The sequence below is a fragment of the Aotus nancymaae genome, unplaced genomic scaffold, assembly GCF_030222135.1.
Source record: "Aotus nancymaae isolate 86718 unplaced genomic scaffold, 86718_ANA_hifiasm-v0.15.2.pri h1tg000139l, whole genome shotgun sequence".
In the NCBI taxonomy this organism is placed as follows: Eukaryota; Metazoa; Chordata; class Mammalia; order Primates; family Aotidae; genus Aotus; species Aotus nancymaae.
In genome coordinates, this window is record NW_026988554.1 from 259765 (window position 1) to 273384 (window position 13620).

Sequence of the window (13620 nt, forward strand, 5' to 3'; positions counted from 1 at the left end):
GACTGAAAGTTTTTCTCCAGGTAAATCCCTCCATGTAGAAACATGAAGAGGAGGAATAAGGGGCTTCAGCCTGCATGGAATCTCAGACTCTGAATCTGGCAAAGCTAGGTGAGGGAAGAGGTTTCAATGGGAAAAGAGTTTTAGTTTTGATATTTTAGTGGACTGGACTTTTTTATGAGTAAAATAACCCACCTTTTTCATATTTAAAAGAAAAGAAAAAACTGTAAAATACGTCTGAGAATTGACACAGGTAAGCTTCTAGGGGCAGTCATGAGAAAAAACAATGCTTCTATCTGCTTACATACTGCCACATCCAGCTTGTTTATTAAGCCAGATTCTAAGGCTCTGAGGATTTTGGTCTGAACAATTGGGTATATGGTGCTGGTCATTTACTAAAATAGAGAAGGTGTCTTTTACTTATTTAGAGACAGGATCTCAGTCTGTCACCCAGGTGGGGATGCAGTGGCACAATCATTAGCTCACTGCAGCCTCAAACTCCAGGGCTTAAGTGATCCTCTGGGCTCAGCCTCCCGAACAGCTGGGACTACAGGCCTGTGCCACCACACCTGGCTAATTTTTTTTTTTTTTGAGACGGAGTTTCGCTCTTGTTACCCAGGCTGGAGTGCAATGGCGCGATCTCCGCTCACCGCAACCTCCGCCTCCTGGGTTCAGGCAATTCTCCTTCCTCAGCCTCCTGAGTAGCTGGGATTACAGGCACGCGCCACCATGCCCAGCTAATTTTTTGTATTTTTAGTAGAGACAGGGTTTCACCATGCTAACCAGGATGGTCTCGATCTCTTGACCTCGTGATCCACCCGCTTCGGCCTCCCAAAGTGCTGGGATTACAGGCATGAGCCACCGCGCCTGGCCACCTGGCTAATTTTTAAGTTTGTTAGAGACATGGGTCTTACTACATTGTCCAGGAAGGTCTCGAACTCCTGGCCGCAAGCAGTCCTCCCACTTTAGCCTTCCAAAGTGTTGGGATTATAGGCATGAGCCACCACATCTGGCCTAAAATAGGGAAAGTTTGATTGGAAAGTTCAGTTTAAGTAGGGACAAGTTATACTAGCGATGCTTATTAGATATTCAAGTGAAATGCTGAGTAGGCTGGCATTCAGGAGAGAAGATAATGCTAGAGACAGGTATTTGGGAGTCATCTGCTTTCAGGTAGTGTTTGAAATCATGAGATTGGACAAGATCAACTAGGAAATGCACATACAAAAAAGAGAATTCCAGCAGGAGCCCTGGGGCACCAACCTTTTCCAGTATAGAGGAGTGGCCACAGAGAGAAGGAAAACCAGAAGAATATGTAGACATAATATAAGTGAAGATATGGTGATCTTTGCTGAGGCTTTGAAGGGATTGCAAAATGAAGACTGAAGTATTATTGGATGTAACAAAGCAATGTATTGGTGACTGACGAGCTATCTCAGGAGACATGGGGAGAAAACTCTAATGGCAGTTTTAAAAGAAATTTCCAGTTAAACATGGCAGATTGAGCATAGGCATTAACTTCCACTTCCTGCCCAAACCCTACTCACTTAAGTAATAAAAGACATAAAAACCCACAAAGAATGGGAGAGGAGACACCAGTAAGCAAGAGAAGTCAACAAAATTACAGAGGCAGGGAATGGATGAAGAAGTTATAACTGACTTAGCCAGACAAAGTTGAAACTTAATATTTGTGGGTGAAGTCAAGAAGAAAGAGACCAGTCCTGCCAGCGAACACCAGGAAGGTGTCGAAATTGGAATAACTGGTGGAAAATTTTTGTAAGAACAGTGTGACCATAGATTCCCCTCTCTTGGGTGGAGGAAGCCTGCAGTTGAATCAGAGTAGATGTGACCTCAGGCATGAGGCATAGCTGAGGGCCACTGAAAGCAGAGGAATTAAGTGAAAGTCTACACATGTGGGTCCAGGCTCACTTCTCCCACTCAGCCAGATAGCATGAGATAGAAGTGGAAGGATTCCTCTGGAGCAGCTGGTCCACAAGAAACATCCTGCAAACACTGGCAACTATGACCCAGTAGCAAAACAGAAACCTATTAGCTGTCAGGCTGTGTACCCATTGACACAGTTTCCAACAAGCTCCTTAGAGCCCTGTCATCAGCATGAGCCAGACATTTGAGGAAAACAGTGCAACATTACCTCCAGCCATGCAAGTGATCCATCGTGGACAGCTGATCCAGTCAAGCCTTCAGATGACTGTAACCTCAGGCAATACCTGACTGCAGTTGCATGAGAGATCCCAAGAGAAAGCTGCCCAGCTGAATCCTCCGCAAATTTAAGCTACTATATTTGGATAATTTGTTCAATAGCAATAAAAACTAGGAAAAAGGACTACAAAATACCAAGCACAATAAATTGGGCAGGGGTTGGTGAGGGGGTGGGGAGGCAACATATCAAGTAATGTTGTTGAGAAATTTGAGACCATCAGGAATAGAGGTGATCTCAAGAATTTCTGGCAACAAAAAAGCAAAAACACAAGGGAATGATTTGCAATCTAAAATTCTATTCCCATTCAAATGATGAATCAAACATAAGGATAAGTCAAAAAAAAAAAAAAAGAAAACCCATTTCTTTACTCTCACAACATGCTTTTGACACCAGATGTAAAGGATTTCTTCCCATCAGCAAGCAAGCAATCAGTTCTGCAGCAGACACCAGCCAGGTATCTGCTTCAGTCCTGCACCGTGTATCTGGAGATAGCAGCAGATCACACAAGTTGAGGACTTCGTCCCACAAGACTGAGCCCCACGTCCAGTGTCAATCACAAGCCCCAGGTTGTTTTACCTGTCCTTCTGGGTTCCCATGACCCCTTCCTTGGCTTTAATTTGCTAGAGCAGTTCACAGAACTCAGGGAAACACACGTTTATTACAGAGGATAAAGGCTACAAATAAACAGCCAGATGAAAAGATACACACGGTGAGGTCTAGAAGGGTCCCGAGAGCAGGAGCTTCTGTCTGCAAGGTGCTGGGGTGTGCCATTCTCCCGCCATGTGGACATGTTCTTGTCCACCTTTCTGGAAGCCCCCACACATCTGGCTATCCACAAGCTCTCTGAACTCTGTCCTTTTGGGTTTTTAGGAGGCTTCATTACACAGGCATGATGGATTAAATCATTGGCCACTGATGATCAACGTACTTTCAGTCCCTCTCCCCCAGCCTCTGGGAGTTTAGGGGGTGGGCTCAAAGTTCCAACCCCTCTAGATCATGTTCTGGTCTTTCAGATGACCAGTCCCTATCCTGAAACTACATAGGTGCTGCCAGCCATCAGTCATCTTACTAGCATATAAAAAGACATTTTGCAGATTCCAAGGATTTTAGGAGTTGCATGTCAGAACGCAGAGGCAAAGACCAAATATATATTTGATAATATTACAGTAGAAATAAAGACATTATAGATATTCAAGCTCAGAAGGCTACTAAAGGACAGGCTTTATCAAGAGAAAACCAAGGAAGAGGAAAATATTATTCAGAATCCAGGAAATGTCCAAGCTATGGCAGGAAGACAGGGTTCCCAGAGGATCATCTCTAAGAGAAAGTGGAGCATACTGCCTGATGCACATGACTTTGTTGGGAAGAGCTTTACACTTAGGGAAGTGAAGTAGTGACAGGAGCATAGAAAACCAATCAAATGAAAAAAAATTCAATTATTAACTCCAGGAAAAATCAACAATTATACCTAAAGGAAATATAGTCATAAACTAATAAAGGGCTCAACAGCAAATGGTAAACATAGTTATACTAAACTGTGAATGCAGGTTTCAGCCAATATTATATTAAACTCTTTAGGGAGACTAATAGAGGAAATGTGGGTGTCGAGGGTGGGGGTGATTACACGTTGCAGGAAAGACAGTTAAGAGAAGCTAACTCCTTCCATTGTAGGAAGTCAACCATCTCTAAAGTCAAGATTAAAAAATAGCATTATTTAAGTTTTTACATGAAGTTAATCACTGAAGATCCCTGAGTTGAGTAATGTGTGTTTGGGGAAGCAGGGATTGGATGGTGGATTTGGTGGAGGAGTGGAGGAGGTTCTCTTCTTAGTGCTGTTGTTTTTTCAGTGAAACAAGGACATGATCTAAGAATGTTGGTGGTTTGAAGAGAATGAGAAGACATGAAATTGAGTCTGGGGATGGAGGATTACAGTCAGGAGATGCTGAGTGCCAGTTTAAGATTGGTGGTCATATTCAACGTCACCAAGTCTATTAATACTTCTTTCTGTATGTGGCTCAGATTTAACCCCTCTTCACACCAATTGCTAGCGAGCTCAGGCTTATTCCCTTTGAATTTCACCTGGATGGCTGCAGCACTCACCTCTCAAGATTGCTGCCCCAAATGCCATTTTTCTCTGCCTAACATTCAACAACTGGTTCTCACAGCTCTTAGAACAAGGCAACAACAATCTCCAATCTCACCCTGTTGGCCTGTTCCCCCTCACTTGGCCACACAACCAAACTGGTACCTCCAAGCTTTCATCATGTCCTCTTCTTAAGTACACTGTCCCCAGCCACACCCCTGCACGCCTCTCTAGGAATCCTGCTTTCTCTTCTACCCAACCAGACCCTGTTCCATCCTGTTTTCTCCCTGCTACCAGTTCAGGCCCATGCCTTGTGTACATTCTCTGAGAGTTATGTACAGATACACCTGCTCACTCTCCTGGACGTAATCTGGGTGAGCCTGGCAGGCAGGGGCCCTGTGCCTTAATTCATCTCTGCATCACTGATGTCTGACACATCAAGGACTGCAAGTTTGCTGAGAGAATGAATCGCCCGTTACACATGGAAATGTAAGCTCCAAACTGCCTCAGAGCATATGCTGGTGGGTGACAGTCTGCCGAGGTCATGAAAATAGAATACTGAAGATGTCCCACAAGGTCAACAACTTTTCATTATGAAAAACTGGGAGACTTTGACATTTAAATGGTTTATTTGCATGATTAACATTATTTTGAGTAAAAACAAACTCTTCTGGAGAGACCCCCCTTCCCCACAGGTCAGGCTGCTCAAATGTCCACCATATCTAGCAATGCAGAGAGATGGAGCTCAGAGGCGACTTCCTCTTCCCTTGAACTCTGGATCAGCCTTTCCAGGTGCGTTAGCCGTTCGGTCAGACATGTTCCTGTCACCTCTGACAGCTGCAGTTGCTCCCTTGTCGTGTCATTCTATTTGAATAAAAAAGAAACTAAAGAGTTCTGGGATGTCAATAAACCACGACCTATTCTCTGTGAAGTGGGTAGATCTGGATCATGTTAGAAACCTCATCTGAGTAGTCATTTATTTTTTAGAGGGAAAAATTACCAATTGCACATCCTTCCAGCCTCATTTAGCTTGTACAATCAGCTGGTATCTGCACATAGACCGTCTGCCTTTGTATTCTATCATGAACGATTTCCAGTGTCAGTCATCTTTCACCCAGGCTGGAATGCAGTGGTGTAATCATAGCTCACTGCAGCCTCAAACTCCTGGGTTCAAGTGATCGTCGCAGCTCAGCCTCCTGAGTAGCTGGGACAACAGGCATGCCCTGGCTAATTACTTATTGTAGAGATGAGATCTCTTTTATGTTGCCCAGGCTGGACTCAAACTCCTGGGCTCAAGTGATCCTCCCTTCTCAGCCTCCCAAAGTGCTGGGATTACAGGCATGAGCCACCGCACCCAGCCAGTCATTTTTAGAAAATATCATTGTCAAGGGCTGTGAAGTATTCTATCGCATGAATGTATTATAATTGTTTAATCAGACTCCCATCTTCAGATATTTAGTCTTTTTCTACTTTTGTACAGTATAACTAATACTATAGTAAACATTTTTATACATTAGTTTTAGTGAATATCTGCTAATTTCTTTAGGTCAGAATTGGTAATTCAAAGGGTATGAATATTTTAAAAATATCTGCCAAACTGATAAATGGAAACAGTATGTCATTTTAATTTGCTTTTCCCCCCTACTGAAGAGCTTCCTAAAGCCAGTCCAGGAGCACAGTTTTTACCTGTCCGGTGGCACATATCTGTGATTAAAACTCTGTTTTTGCATCTTTAACTACTGAAGGAAGAATGGTAAGTAAGTAAAAAGACCTTAGGGTTTGGAGCCAGTTGGATCTGGCTCTGAGTAAGCAACCCTAACCACTCACTACTGGAATACCCTTGAGTGAGGCATTGACTTCCGGGAGCTTACCTTCCTCATTCATTAATTTTCCTCAAGAAAAACTAATCCCAGATTGGCTGGGCACCGTGGCTCATGCCTGTAATCCCAGCACTTTGGGAGGCCAAGGTGGGCGGATCACCTGAGGTTGGGAGTTCGAGACCAGCCTGACCAACACGGAGAAACCCTGCGTCTACTGAAAATACAAAATAAGCCAGGCGTGGTGGCACATGCCTGTAATCCCAGCTACTCAGGAGGCTAAGGCAGGAGAATCACTTAAACCCGGGAGACGGAGGTTGCACGAGCAGAGATCGCACCATTGCGTTCCAGCCTGGGCAATAAGAGCAAAACTCCATCTCAAAAAAAAATATAAAAAGAAATGAAAATAGAAAAATTAATCTCAGAAGAGAGCTCTGGGTAATCCCAAAGCTCAGACAAAATTTGCTCTGACAGAAGCTGCTGTCATCACCTTAATGCCCTTAACTACACATCAGCAGCTACAGGTCTTATTCAGTTCTTAAGAATATTTCAATTCTATTATTTATTTCATAGGCAGAAACTCAAAATCACTTGGGTCTCTATAACAATGATATGATAAAAGTTAAAAAAAAGGTCTAATTTTAGCTAATAATTTGTTGGTCATCACAACATCATAGGATAAATTTTCCCCAGCCATTCTCTCAATCTTTAATTCTTATGTAAATGACAAACATACTTTCTTCTCACCTGTGGGCTAGTAGTTATAGGTATTTTCATCACAGATTCAATATTGTGAAAAATGGACACTAGAGTCTGAGGAAGATAGAGGGGAAGGGAAGTTAAATCCGTGAATGCTCCTGAGTCTTCAGACAACCATTGCTGAAGTTGATCTTCAAACCTGAAACAATTTATGATCATAAAAATATTTGAGCATCAGGAAGTTAACAATTGTTCATTAATCTTCTATATATACTTGAGAACTTTTTGAGCCTCTTCTTTTTAATTTTATTAATTAATTTATTTTTTCCGACGGAGTCTCACTCTGTTGCCCAGGCTGGAGTGCAGTGGGGTGATCTCGGGTCCATGCAACCTCTGCCTCCCAGGTTCAAGTGATTCTCCTGCCTTAGCCTCCTGAGTAACTGGGATTACAGGCACATGCTGCCACGCCCAGCTAATTTTTTGTACTTTTAGTAGAGATAGGATTTTACCATATTGCACAAGCTGGTCTTGAACTCCTGACCTCAGGTGATCTGTCCACCTCAGCCTTCCAAAGTGCTGGGATTACAGGCGTGAGCCACTGTGCCCAGCCAATTTTATTATTATTATTTTTGAAAAGGTCTTGCTCTGTTGTCCAGGCTGGAATGCAGTGTCACGATCTTGGCTTACTGCAACCTTGACCTCCCAAGCTCAAATGATCCTCCCACCTCAGCCCCCCAAGTAGTTGGGACTACAGGTGCACACCACCACACCCAGCTAATTTTTGTGGAGACCGGGTTTTGCTGTGTTGCCAGGCTGGTCTCCAACTCCTGTGGTCAAGTGATCTGCCCACCTAGACCTCCCAAAGTGCTAGAATCATAAGCATGAGCCACCTGCCCACCTCAGCCTCCCAAAGTGCTGGGATTATAGGCATAAGCCACCACACCCAGCCTTAAGCCTTTGCTTTTTACTAAGAATGTAAGAGATGACATCAACTGAGAAGTAGAAATGTACTTATTGAAAATTTCATAACTTCCTATGATAAAGCTTAATTTAAAAAAAGAACTAGGCTGGGTGCGATGGCTCACGCCTGTAATCTCAGCACATTGGGAAGCCAAGGCAGGCAGATCACCTGAGGTCAGAAGTTTGAAACCAACCTGACCAACACGGTGAAGCCCCATCTATACTAAAAATATAAAAATTAGCCAAGTGTGATGGCAGGTCCCTGTAATCCCAGCTACTCAGGAGGCTGAGGCAGGAGAATTGCTTGAACCTGGGAGCCGGAGGTTGCAGTGAGCCAAGACTGTACCATTGCACTCCAGCCAGGGCATGAGAGCAAAACTCCATCTCAAAAAAACAAACAAAAAACTTCCCTTTAATTTACAAATCCAATTTATATTTAATGAAAAAGGTGGCATTAATCCGAAAACAACTGCTTCTGTGTGTTACTTAACATTACTTGTAATTGTCTTGTTTGGCTTATCTTCTTTTTATTTACTTTGGTTTTATGCATCTATAATTATTCTGACATTTTCCAAATGTGTGGATTGCTGCTTATAACTTACAATTAACTCAAAATAATATCCCACTGCCACCTAACATACTCCAGAGCTGTCTACTTTCATATACCGGTCTTTTCAAGAAAAACAATCTTGGCCAGGTACAGTGGCTCATGCCTGTAATCCCAGCACTTTAGGAAGCTGAGGCGTGTGGATCAGGAGTTCAAGACCAGCCTGGCCAACACGGTGAAACCCCATCTCTACTAAAAATACAAAAATTAGCCACGCATGGTAGCAGGAACGTGTAGTCCCAGCTACTTGGGAGGCTAAGGCAGGAGAATCACTTGAACCTGGGAGGCGGAGGTTGTAGTAAGCCAAGATTATGCCATTGCACTCTAGCCTGGGCAACAGAGCAAGACTCTTAATTAAAAAAAAAAAAAAAGAAAGAAAGGAGAAAAGATCTCATCTAAAACCACTTATAGACACTGATTCTAGAAATTGGACACATTCATTCATTCTTCCAACACATATTTATCAAGCCTCCTCCAAACGCTAGGCATCATCCTAGGTACAAGGAATATTGCACTGAAACAAAACAGGCCCTGCCCTAAGCAATTTATCCTTTAGTGAGGGGAGACAGACAAGGAACACATAATAAGAGAAACGGTCTGAGGAAGAGAAAGACAAAGCCGGGCCATGGAAACAGGAAGGTCGGGGATGGGCAAGGAGGGCCTAACAGAAGCAGACATTTGAGCAGAGATCTGAAGTGCGTATGCGATCAGCCATGGGGATGCTGGGGAGAATGGAGGGGCTGGATAATCACAGACAAAAGGAACAGCAAACTCAAAGGCCCAACTGTGAGCTGCTCGCCATGTTCAAGGATGGAGCAGAGGTCAGAGAGGAAATGTGGGACAGATCACTCCGGGCCTGGCCACCCTTGTAAAATCTGCCTTTCATTCCAGTAAAAGAAGGAAACCACCGAGAGGCTGTGAGCAAGCAAGTGACCCAACCTCCATCTTAACTCACCTGAAAGGCACCCACCAGGTCTACCAAGACTAAACGACAGCCTACTATAATAATCCAGAAGGAAGATGACAGCGGCTTGAGCCAAGTGGTAGCCATGGAAGCCGTAACAACTGGTCCAATTGTGAATACATTTTTAATAGAGCCAACAGGATATGTGAGTGGGATGATGTGAGAGGATGATTCCAAGCCACCTGATCTAGGCAGCTGGAAGGATGGAGCCGCCATCAACAGAGACGACCAGCAAAGGAAGGGGTTGGTTAGTAGAAAGTCAGGAACTGGATTTGGGATATGTTAACTTTGCAGTGGCTACCAGACATCCAGCAGATGCCTAATGAAGATTTCAAAGAAGCAGTAGGATGTTCCAAGTCTGGAGTTCACAGGTTTGAGATACAAATTTGGAGTTGTCAGACTATTGATGTTATTTAAAAATCCATGGACCTGGATGAAATCTCTGAGGAATAGGTACAGATGATGCAGAGGAGAAGTTGAGAGAATGAATCCAGGGGGCAGCTGCGGGATAAGGAGGAACCAGCAGGGTAGGAGGGGACATGCAGACATCCTAGGAGCAAGGAGGGGAGGAGCAAGTATGGGATGCTGCCAGGGACTGGAGTTCACGGTCATGTTCAGCCCTGAGCTGGCTGCAGGAGGCTGGGAAAGAAGGCTGAGGAAGTGAGTGTCACAAGCGTTTCTGAGTTTTACTATTATGAGGGCAGAAACATGGAGTGGTGGCTAAAGAGGGAAATGGGCCCAAGATAGGGAGAAATGCGGCATGTTTCATGCCTGTGTGTTGCTGATGGTACCATTAGGATGGGGAGGGGTGGTAACACAAGAGGGATCCCATGGAATGAATGTCCTTGGGAGAGCAGGAGATGAGATCCCAGCCCAGGGAAGGACTGACTGACTAAGAGCTGGATGGTTCCCTTCTAGCAACAAGAGGGGTTAGGAAGGGGGTACAGGGAGGGTGCTGGATGTGGCTGGGAGGGAAGGGAAGGCAGAGGATAAGCTGTGGAAGGTCCCTCATTCCTGGTTCTACTTCTCAGTAAAATGGTAAACATGGCCATCGGATGAAAGCAAAGGTATGCATGGGAGGGAGGGATGTGGGCAATGCAGAGAAGGGGCAGCCCAGCTGCTGCCTAGTCACAGCATGGGACGAGCCACCCAAGGGCAGGGTGCCTGTGGCCAGCCATACTGTTCAGCACTCACCATCTTCTGAGTAGACTCAGCCACATGAATTTCCCACAAAAACTTAACACTGACTTTCAATAATAAATAATAAATGAAATTCACTTCAATATAAAACAGTTAAAAACATACTTCCTATTGTACTGCTTCTGTCTTCAAAGAGCTTTTAAACAGTCACACCACTACAACTGCTGCTAATAACCCACCGGCCCTTCTCCATCCTGGTTGTCTTGTATCATCAATCAAGCAATAGCCAGTCTCCCCTCCCAGCATCAAGTGGACTAAACAAGACACATGAATTCGAAGGAAGTGGACTTCACCTCTTGTTCTCCTCTTTCTCCAGCAGCAGACTGCTCGACAAACACTGCGTCAGGCGCTCCTCAGCAGAAGCTCCTCGCATCAGATCCTCTGTGCTGGGAATCCTCCCCTCTCGACCACACTCTGTGCTCCTCTTCCAGTTACCGTCCGTGTGAAGCAATGGTATGGGAAAATTGTTTGCAGAAGCATGAAAAGTCTTTATTCCCAAACTGTAAGTACATGATTTGAAACGCTTATGGTCAAGAGAAAATATCTCTACAGCATCACGTAAAGCATATAGATAAACTGCACATGTGCGTTAACATGTAAGAACAGGTGCCTTAGACACGTGCCCTCCTGGGACAGCTCATGCTGGCCTGGCCTGCTTCCAAGCTTCCCCCAAGTCAGGGAGTAGGGCAAAGAGGGAAGGCAGCCCCTGCACCGTGGTGACCCTCATGCACAGAGGCATCGAGACTGCCTGTTCCTCTTGGAAGCTTCTGCTCTCACGAGGCAGCTTTTGGAGCTTCTCTGCTTCATGTTTTCCTTCCCACCCCAGGGTTCCAGATTCTGTTTTTCCCTAATATTGGCAAGGTCCTTATTTTTTATATTTAGCTTTGGAAGTAATGTTTACAAATGATGAGAGAAGGCATCTAACATTGTTCTCTAAACATATGCCAGTGTTTGTCCTTTCCGCACTAATTTCACTTTTGTCACATATGGTTCTGTTTCTTGACTCCTTATTCTGATCCATTCATCTATTCTGGCTTCCCCACGTGGTTTTAAGTACTGGAGCTCTTTCTATGTTTTGATACCAGGCTGAGCAAACCTTGTTAGGCTTATTTAAAACTTTCTTAGTAATTGTTGAGTATTTTCTTACCCTGAGGAATTTTAGAACTTATCAACACCAGAACTGACACCTTCACAGCATCGTATCCTCCTGTAAACAACCTAATCTGAACCTCAATGGCTCAGGTTTCCTTTGCACATGCAGGCCCTGAGAAACTCGTATGTTGTGAATGAGGCTTTTTTTTTCTTTTTTTTTACATGTTGTGGGTCTGTCTATCTGATCAACTTGCTGAATTCAGAATGGTTCTATGGGCTTGACTGCCGATTATCTTGGACTGACAACCGTAGTGTCTGGAAATGACAGTTTCTCCTTCCTTTCGGTGTTTGTGCTTGTAGCCCACATCCCTGTGCTGGTCAGAATTTCCAAGACAATAGTGAATAGCAGCCAGGACAACAGGCTGGTTCTGACTCCAGTGTTCCTAATGGTCTACCAAGAAGCATGATCCCACCCACCCCCCACCTTTTGGTAGTTTTATGTTAGGTAGCCTTATCAGGTTAGGACCTTTTTTTTTTTTTTACTCAAGCTAAAGAAATGACCCAAAATAAAGCAATTTTATTGGGAATGGGTATAAGTTTTAAGAAATGTATTTCAACACCTGCTACAATGGCCACTTATTTTTGTATTCTGGCAACAGATTACATTAATAGATTTTCACTGTTACTGTTTTTCCTGAGAGAAAGCATACTTGTGAACTTTTTAGGTACTGTGCTTTAGAACCAGATTTGGAAGTGAGATGAAATGTCAGCTGTATTCTCCTGGTTAGGTTGATTTCAGGGTCAGGTTTGCCTGATAAATGAAGTGAAATGCGTCTAACTTTGCTCTAGAAGAGTTTCTACTGCATGGGAATGACCTGTTCCTTGAGGGTTTGTCACAATCTGCTCACAATGGACTGGATTTGGCATGTAGGATGTTAATTTCTGTGTACTTTGGAAGAAAAATACAGTTTAGCAAGCAACAGAAACATACTGAACATGAATCTCACCGTCCGTCTCCCAGCTGTAGCTCCTTCTGTGTCTGCAATCTGGCTTGTTCCCATGACAAAGGAACATCATATTTTTTCAAATGGTTTTTAAAAAAATATACACATATCTGACCATCTTCACTCAGCGCCTCTGAGAAAACAATACAAAAACAGATAAAGAGATAAGTCTGGGCAACACAGCAAGCCCCTGTCTCAAAAAACAAAAAGGAAACCAGGTAAAAATAATATATAAAGAGCAGCAGGTGGCCATTTGGCATGTGCTTAAATTCACTGATTTAAGGGCAAGTCCTTCAATTAATTATTATGTGACTTCCATACTTTAATTAAATAGGCTCCCAGTGTCCATGCGTCACCCAAAGTCCAGACAGGCTGATATCCAGACTGGCAGGGCCGGTAAGAACTACTCAAAAGCCACAGAATCCTCTCTAAGAGCCAGCCTAGGAAGCCTGTTTCAGGGAGGTGAGTTCAGGCTCTACTGGAACCTTCTTAGCTTGTTTTCAATGTTTCTAAGTCACTGACTTGAAGGAGGAAGGCCTAAGGAAAAGAAGGGTAGGGACTCGAGAGAAAAGAAATATCAAGTAAACATCGTCCTTTGCAGAGACTGTACCAGAAAGTCTTGTGAGGCGCTGATCGCACTGCACCGAGGTCTAACTACCTGATGTAACAGGAAGCCGGGGGGGTGTCCAGTCTCTCAGCTTGTGGTTGATACACAAGGCGATGAGATCATCCCATGGGATGTCCATGACGGAAGGGCCTGCCCCATGGACTGCGGAGGGGCTCGTGCTCTTCCACCTATGGTAGGTTCTGCAGAGCAGGTTCTCCACCTGGGACTGGAGGACAGGCTGCGTCTGGCACGAGCTGGGGATCTGAGAGGCGTACTGCACAACCATGGAGCACACGGGGAGCCAGGGGGCTGGGGAGAAAGTGCCTCATTAGTTACAGGTTTGGCCAAAGTACAGGTGAAAATGTGTATGAA

General features: G+C 44.2%; 1 protein-coding gene across 1 annotated transcript in view; it reads right to left on the reverse strand.

Annotated features, from left to right (window-relative positions):
• Positions 1–4923: 4923 nt before the first annotated feature.
• LOC135272865 (germinal-center associated nuclear protein-like) overlaps positions 4924–13620 on the reverse strand; it is a 54343-nt gene continuing 45646 nt past the window's right edge. The window contains exons 25-29 of the mRNA XM_064371579.1: positions 13300–13557; positions 12645–12774; positions 10839–11045; positions 6863–7013; positions 4924–5162 (exon numbers count right to left, since the gene is read on the reverse strand). Coding sequence (XP_064227649.1) covers positions 5004–5162; positions 6863–7013; positions 10839–11045; positions 12645–12774; positions 13300–13557 — 905 coding nt within the window. The 3' untranslated portion in view covers positions 4924–5003. The remainder of the gene's footprint in view (positions 5163–6862; positions 7014–10838; positions 11046–12644; positions 12775–13299; positions 13558–13620) is intronic.